Source organism: Coturnix japonica, chromosome 2, assembly GCF_001577835.2.
Source record: "Coturnix japonica isolate 7356 chromosome 2, Coturnix japonica 2.1, whole genome shotgun sequence".
Classification (NCBI taxonomy): domain Eukaryota; kingdom Metazoa; phylum Chordata; class Aves; order Galliformes; family Phasianidae; genus Coturnix; species Coturnix japonica.
Window position 1 is genome coordinate 133,554,723 of NC_029517.1, and position 8,316 is coordinate 133,563,038.

The window sequence follows — 8,316 nt, forward strand, 5'->3', positions numbered from 1 at the left end:
AGAGGAGGGACAAAGGCAAGTGCAACTTGAATTCCAGGATCTGTGGATAGAGCATCTGTTCAAGTAAAAGAAAACATGACTTTAAAGGAGTTATCCTCTATCTTCCTCATCTTAATTGCATGTCTTGAGTAGTGGAGATTGGCTATTCTAGATTGATCTTGTGCTCTCTACCTGGGTTTGATTGTAAAATCTATCCTGGACTTAAAATAGCTTTATTATTTCTGCAGAATATTTCTTTGTAAAAAAAAATGGTACTTTCCAACAGAGAAAAAAAGCTCGTCAACTAATTTCTTACAAAGTCACAAAACAGTCTTGACAAATATATTCTCTCAAGAAAACACTTTTCCCATGTTTAAGACTTTGAACTGAGCTCTCATGACAAAGTTTCTTCCTCAAGCTGTGTTAAAGTGGGGTAACCACCAACCCCAGGATTACTGGGCTCAAAATGAAGACAGAAAGACAAAGAAGGAGCCATAATGGCCGTGCAATTAATGCACCCACCTCCCCATGGGGGTCAGTTGTCCCTGCTGGACTCATACGGAGCTTAGTGTATCCAAACATCAGATCTACGTTTTGCTATCTGCAGCAGCTAGACTAGAAAACTTGTGTTCTGTACAGAAACTATGCAAGTTCAGAGCAATCCTGATGGGAAAACAAGGTCACAGACTATGAAGAACCTCTGCTTGAGGGTTCTGGATTCAGATATAATGCTCCTCTGTTACATCTCAGGACAGTCATGTTCTCTGCCTGTTTCTCAAGTTGCCTTAACTATATGTGTTAGAAGGAAGTTGTGATGCCTGGAATGCAAGGGGGTATGAAAGTGTTTTGTAAAGGCAGAGTAAACACAGAACTGCTTTGTGATCCCAGCATAAGCTTCTCTCCCCACATTTCACCCCAACGCCAAAGGGTGGGCATGGGAAAAATGCGCCTTTATTTTCCTGCAGACAGCTTGGGGATGTGCAAGGCATCGCCAACAGAGGCTGGCAGGGATCCCACCACATTCCGAGTCTTTTACAACAAAAAAAGAACTTAGCAATTAGCAAAATAACAAATAAAAATAACAAAAAAAAGAAAAAAATCAAATGCATTTCTGATGCTCAGAAGTTGCTGAGATTTTAAACAAACAGTCTGGGCTGCTCCCACACACAAGAGGGCTCTGTGCTCCAACAGTGTAGCAACAGCACCACCGTATGGGTACCTTCAACCTCTCCACCCTGGGAAATTTCGTCCATCTAGTTTGTTCCACGTGCAAGATTAGCATGATGATGGGGTTAGTTTAAAGCAATTGATTTTGTGATGGTTTTCAAGAGCGTGGGTGATTTTTTTTTCTCCAAGGCTGGTCAGGGTTAGCTCTGAAATCTGAAATCCCAAATGGGAACAGCTGCTGCCTGGTCCCTTGTAGGAATACTCAAGGTCAAACAGGCTCCTTGTTCATCAGACCCTGAAATGATTACCGTGCTGGTTCTATTTGTTGGCATCCACAGATCTCAAAGCACTTCCCTTGTGATAACAAATGTCATGAGCCCAGTTTGCCACTGTAGGAAGAAGAGGCACAAAGAAGGGAAAGCACATGAAAAGCTCCCTAAAACAAGCAGGAACCCCAATACCTTTCCATTTTCAATGCTCTTCTCTCATTTACAGCTGCAATCTATTTGTTGGACAACCATAAGCATCTGTGCATGTAGCTGAAACAAAGCTCAGCAGCAAGCCAAGGGAAGCCCTGAGGAGCAGGAATCCTTCTGCTGGACCAATGTTGTGTCTCTCCATCCCAGTTCATGTGCATGGCAGAATACAAAACATCTGGGAACGTGGTAGGAAATACTTTAGGCTGAGACAAGGGCCATACTATGCCCCTTTACCACAAGCAGAGAAAAGCCCCAAAATGACAGTGCTTACAACCATATGCACTGATAGAGGAGGGTATGCAGGACCATCTGTTTCTGACAGCAAGCTGTCCACCTCTCTCTTTAGATATCTGTGTGTCTATTTGTTTTTAATCTTCCTCTCCCCTTATCTATCCATTTGCTTTCCCATCTATTCAATCACATGCATCATTTAGGATTAGTGCATCCCTCCTTATACACAAATCTGTAATGCAATTTACCTTACTGCCATCTAGTGACTCAATGTCATTTATTCCCCATCCGTTTTGACTGGAGACTGTTAGTTGCTGGCATTCCCAGAAACACTGTTGTGCAGCCACTGGGAAATCCTATTTCAATGCCTAAAATTTGCACTGAAAATTCATATAGCAAATCCTGTTCTAGCAGACAGAAATCCCAACATTGTAAACAGATTTACAGACATCACAGCAACGCTCAGGACAAGAAATCTCCTGTTTTTCCTATTTAAATCCTCAGTCTAAGCTGCATTATAACATTCAAGGACAGATCAAGATATGTAGACATTATCATTTGATTCACTGCACCCAAACCAAACACCTTCAGGAAGTGGTAAAGTCAGTAAGATTCCCCTTGCAACACACTGCAACCTCCATGCATGTACTTCAGAAGACCTCAAACATTTCCAAAGTTGGTTTTTTTTTGTCTTTTTTAAAGGTGGGACCTGAGCTTATTTCACACATCCTACGTGCTGATCTTAGGAATCGCCTCGTGGAGATGCAGCCTCTTTGTACTGACTACTGAAAGAAGTAGGATGAGCGAGAGAGACCAGATGCAGAGTTAATAGAAATAACTCTGCTCCAAGGATCCTGTTCAGCTCAGCTTTCTTCTGTCTTTGGTATCTCTATCCAGATGTCCCAGGCATCAGTTCACCTACTGATTTACATGTCCTTAAATTTCCAGCTAATGCCTAGGAATAATCACAAACACAATAATCACAATCAGATGAACTAGGGATAACATCAGTAAAATGAAAAATGCTATGTACATACAGTCCTATGGACAAGTGAGTGTTAATGTTATGTGTTAACAATAACAATGGGGCATGTTTGCCATCTTCAGGAGTCAAGCAGGAACTGCATATAAAAGTTCAAAAAGGAGTGAAAAGCTACAATTGGTACAAGCATATGCAGACATTAAATAATAATAATAATAATAATAATAATAATAACAACAACAACAACAATAATAATAATAATTATTATTATTATAATGATTCCAGACCTGAGTGGACTTGATTAGGTTTTTCACTTCCCTTGACTCCCTTCTTGCCTAACACAAGGAACCAGACCTTACAGGGGCGACCCTAAGTAGAATAAAAATTAGCCTTAAATATCTCTAAGCCAAGTACACCAAAGCCTGAAAGCGTGTTACTCCCTTTTTATCAAGTTATTCCTTATAAGTGTATGTATAAATAAATAAATAAATGATGAAGAAAAAGGCATTAGGCACAAAAGTAATGTTATGGGGTTTTTTAAATATTTTTGGCTGTCGTTTGGTTGGTTTGTTGGTATGTTTGTTTATTTGCTTTTGAGCTCAGGAGTTCAAGGAAGAGCACTCAAGATCTGCAAAACCACCTCCTGCATTGGATTCAACACTGGTGCAACTCAGAGTAGTGCCACAAACATAAGTAGAGTTATGTCGGTTGATCTGATCCTCAGTCGCTCCTCCTGCAGACACTGAACACATATCCAACAGCACAACACACCTTCTTTTCTCTCTAGAAGAGTGTCTTGTGTACATAAGAGCTACATAGTGTGAAAGAAAGTCAGGTTGGATGGGGCTCTGGGCAACTTGATCTGATGTAGTGGTTGGCAACCCTGCCAGCATCAAGGGCTGGAACTAGATGATCTTAGAGGTCCCTTACAATCCAAGCCACTCTTTGTTTCTAAGAAGTCTCAGAAAGCTATTGCTACAAAACCTTTTATCCTGATATTTAAAAAGTAAAGCAAGAAATGACAGAATATTGAGCTTAACAGAAGCTTTTCTTTTATGATCTACACCAAGCAGTGGACAAAGAATATGACGGACGGAAGAGAACTCTCATTGACTCACCAAAGAAAATAGTCATGTATCAGGTTGGAATGTGGCTGAACTCACCTTGTTCTGTGGTGGGAAATGCCATTTCTTTAACAAGGTATGATTATTTACAGTACACTTGGGTAGGAGTTCAGCTGTACCCAACCACTACTTGAGAAAGGCATGCCATAGTGCTTATGTTGTGGAGATAAGTATAATACCAGAGAAAGTCATCACAAGGTCTCTTTGAGCTCAGAACACATTAAGAAATGAATTGGGCATTGTCTTTTACTAGATCATAAACAGTGAAACCAAATAAATATATGTGAGCACGCAGTTATGTGGAAGAGGTTTACATATCGTGATTTGCCCAAATACCTTGCTACCACATGCCAATGGTGTCACATAGAGACACTAATACAAATAAATAGCTGGAGGTGTTTATTACAAAAATGGCAATTTGTGCTTGATTTGAACATAATGGCTCCACTCAGGGTGGTAATGGGGGTGGAGAGCCCTGTTCACAGGGCGTAACCACAGCCTCACTCACTCCAGGGAGATGCATAAGGCCAGTCTTGTTCTAAAGAATTTGAGGGTTTTTTTCCGCTCATGAACACTTTGTCCAAGTGTGGGAGGGAAGGCAAGTGCACAGTAGGGGATCCGAGCTGTTTGTTGGTAGCTAGGGAAGTTACAGTCAGATAGGAGAGGCACCTAAAGCAAATACCACCACCACAACCCAACCCCTCCCTTGGGTCTAACATGTAACCTTGCTCAGGTACCTTCACACGGTAATCTGGGCATGCACAATTGCTGCCTCCCACAGCATATAAAGTGCCACACGAGGAAACAACTCATATTCAGCACAAGGGAGACCATCCCAGAATGAAGGTTTTCTTCATCCTCCTGCTGGCAGCCGTCCTGTGCACTGACCCAGGTAAGACAGACCTCCATCATCTCCAGCAGATCATCAACTGGAAGAAAATACATGTTATGGGTTTTGACAGAGAGGGGATAAACACTGGTCCAGTTGTCATAAGATGTTTGCTTTTTGATGGGGTGCCTTACTAAAGTTAGACCATATCGTTTGGGCATGTTGTTTTATTTTGCTTTGTTATGCTTTGCTTTTGGGATTCTTCTTTTTATCCTGTTGAAATGGACCACCACAACATTTCTGCAAAGATAAATTTGGTTCCCGCTTGTTTTCTTACTCATTTTAAAAGTACCTTCAGATGCGAGGCAGGTTGTAGGTGAGAAAGGAGGGGAGAAACAAGGAGAATACCATAGAATGACGTTTTCTAGGCTGAATGGGTGGGATACAAGCAGAGCAAATTTGTCACTTTTCTGGGCTGACCTGGGAAAGAATGTGATTTAAAAACAGCTCTTCCTTATTAGCAGAGAAGAGAAGAAGCAGATCTGAGCAGCAACTTTTCTCAAAAAACAAAGGGTGTATAAGAAATAGGCTGAGAAGCTGTTTGTACAAACCCTCTCCTCTGCTGCCTTCCATGAAGCTGCTCTGAAATGTGACTTTTTGCTGCATTAAAAGTCAGATAAATGTGACAGTAGGTTGCAGCACTAGAGATAAGCTGGGATTTGACTACTTGCTGAATCAGACATTTATGTCAGAACGACTTGGACATGAGACCAAGTACAACAAATCTCTTCTTGTTTCAAATCTGTTCTGCTCTGAATAGCACTCATTTCTAATTAGGGCTTGTCTGCATCTTAAAAGAGAATTTCAGGCATTAGAGTGCTGAAGAAATCATGAGAAAAGCCTGGCACTCAAGTAGTTAAGGTGCATATATACATTCAAAGCACATTTGCAAATCTGTATGATTCAGTTGTGCCTTGGGGCACGGGTAGGTAATAGGAATGGGTAATTGCACCATGCTTTCACTCTCTGGGGGAATGCTTTTCACTAGGGCTAGGCACTTGTAAACTGCAATGTTTATTCTGACTTTGCTTGACCTGTGTCTCCACACATTAACAGTACTGATTTGGGTCATGCAGAGATGGACATGTCCGTGAAGGGATGAGAACACATGGTGATGTGACTGTGTGATTTTGTTTTCTAAGAGGGACTTTTGGATAATAGGTATCACAAGTTGATTAAACTGAGCAAAAGAGCTGGAAGAAATCCTTAAAATCTCCTGCTCTGTTCCTTCTTTACCTTCTTTATCTTTGGGCTTTTTCCATTTGTCCCAGCCCTGGACACAATTCCTCACCTAAGGCTTGCATGTACAACATTCCAGTCTATAGAGAATTATAAACAACACTGACCAGTCCTTCTGGGAGCTTCATCCTTCCATCTCTGATCAGTTCACAAGGTGGGAGTATCACAATAATCCCATTCCTGAGAGGAACTGTGCTGGGCATCTCAAATACTCAGGAAGGAATACTTTCCTTCCCACTGACTGATGACAGCAGCTAACCAACTGCTTTCTTGCACCCTCAATGCACTCCACTACCTACCAGATTTTCCTCTCACCTCAAGCAAGTGTAACACCCTCAACAAAAATGTAAAAAATGCTGTTTTCCCAGTAACAGGGATTGCATCTTCCTTTGAGCACCCACAAAAATGATCCTATTTCCCAGTGCATGCATTAGATTTGGTTACCTGGAGAGCTTCAGATGGATTTGTCTTATAATCTCTCTTGGTCTCTTGCAGGTTCTTCTTTCCAATGCTACAGCTGCAAGACAACACTCAGCAACAAGAACTGTCAGCAAGCAATAGACTGCAAGGAAAATGAAGTGTGCAAGACAGAAGTAATCAGTAAGGCAAAGAGGGGGTGAACAACACGGGGAAGGGATTGTTGTTGGAGACTGGCATGGTCTCAGTCTCAGGTGTCCATGTCAGCCCCACCAATTCTAGATACATCTGGTGTGGGCCAGCAAAACTCAGCATCCACCCCGAAAAGTTATCTGATGAGAAAGGGGTGATGTAAAGCTTTCAGAAAGGTTCTAATTTAGGTAAAAAAGACAGAAAACGAATCTTTATCCTTTGGCGATATCTAGTGCTGTCATTGATTTCAAGTGCCTTAGCAGTAGTATTGGCCATTGAAAGAAGAATGCTGTTACACCCGTGGCTGAAACAAGTTTAGGAACATGATTTATTGGGTATGGTGTTGATGGTATGACAGTTGAACTTGATGATCTTAGTGGTCTTTTCCAACCTTAATGATTCAATGATTCTAAGTACAAGTCTACTCCTCTCACTGGCTGTAAGGGTGTGATTCAAAAGACACATGATTGCTATAACTCATAAATTCCTCAGTGTTTGCCAAGGGATCATGTGAAATAATGCGCTTTATGCCCAGTGCGATTCCAGAGTCTGGAAAAAAAATCTCAAGGGAGCAAAATTGTTTTGTGCAGCACATAGCAGAGCAGGGCACAAGCAGTTAACACATGATATTATGAATAACAAATGCAAATGTTCCTCCTTATTTTTCTTCCTTAATACCAAGAAGTTTGGCTTACAAGGGAAATCATTAAGCTTATGGCTTTGAAAATTGGAAACATGGGTTAAAATGAGAGGTACTAAGTTTCAGTGAGAGCTTATCCTAAGGGAATTCAACAGAAAGAACAGAATTTCACCTTGCTCATCATGTCCAGATGTGTGTCTAGGTAAACTCCTTTAATTAGTTATAATTAAATTCTCCCATTCTGGATCTGGCAAAATTTATTCGTATAAAACATTCACTCTGTGCAGATCTGTGGTGACAGCTCAGTTGCCCTTAGTCAAAACCCATTGGTGACATGTTTAAAGCCATATTTCAGGTAGTGAATGTAATATCTTCAGTAAGCAGCCTCCTTGCTGCTAGCACACAAACCCATGGCCATGCATTCACATAAAGAAGAGCTAACACACTGTTCAGCTTCGTGAACCTTGGCTGGGATTATATTTCATTGTGTCCTTGGAGTAATGGTCCTGTCTTCCTTCCAGGGGTCGTAGGGTCCATAAGCATCATCAGCAAGGGCTGTGAGGCATCATGTCAAGAAGAATATCAAGATTTCAAAGTGGGCAACAGGAATGTCTCCTGCTGCAGTAGCAACCTCTGCAACATCAATGCAGCAGGAAGTCTGAGGAGCAGCTATGGAATGGCAGCAGGGATATCAGCCAGCGTGCTCTGGATCTTCCTGAACAACAGACTGTGAAGAGGAAAGAGAGCTCCCATGACCACAGAAAGTCTTGAAGCACCCTTGTAATGATGGGAATCATAGCCGGATGCAATTTGATGTGTTGGGCATACAGCATCTTTAGAGCTGATGGCAGATCTTTGCCTTATGATAGCTTCTTTATTACTGTTATTGTACTGCTGTATTGCTGCTAGATAGGAAAATGTGTGTGTGTGCAATCCACCTAAAATAAAACTTAAAATATACTAATTTCTGAACCCAG

General features: G+C 41.4%; 1 protein-coding gene across 1 annotated transcript; it reads left to right on the top strand.

Moving 5' to 3' along the window:
• Positions 1-4,560: 4,560 nt before the first annotated feature.
• On the top strand, positions 4,561-8,316 carry PSCA (prostate stem cell antigen). Its single transcript, XM_015856471.2, has 3 exons — positions 4,561-4,854; positions 6,586-6,690; positions 7,861-8,316. Exons 1-3 carry the CDS (start codon positions 4,803-4,805, stop codon positions 8,070-8,072), a joined length of 369 nt encoding a protein of 122 aa, XP_015711957.1. The 5' UTR covers positions 4,561-4,802; the 3' UTR covers positions 8,073-8,316.

Excerpts from the sequence above, each read along its gene's own strand:
- PSCA (XM_015856471.2), top strand. The coding sequence starts at position 4,803 with ATGAAGGTTTTCTTCATCCTCCTGCTGGCAGCCGTCCTGTGCACTGAC. Across the intron at positions 4,855-6,585 it reads CGTCCTGTGCACTGACCCAG|GTTCTTCTTTCCAATGCTAC; the intron begins GTAAGACAGACC and ends GGTCTCTTGCAG. Across the intron at positions 6,691-7,860 it reads GTGCAAGACAGAAGTAATCA|GGGTCGTAGGGTCCATAAGC; the intron begins GTAAGGCAAAGA and ends TCTTCCTTCCAG.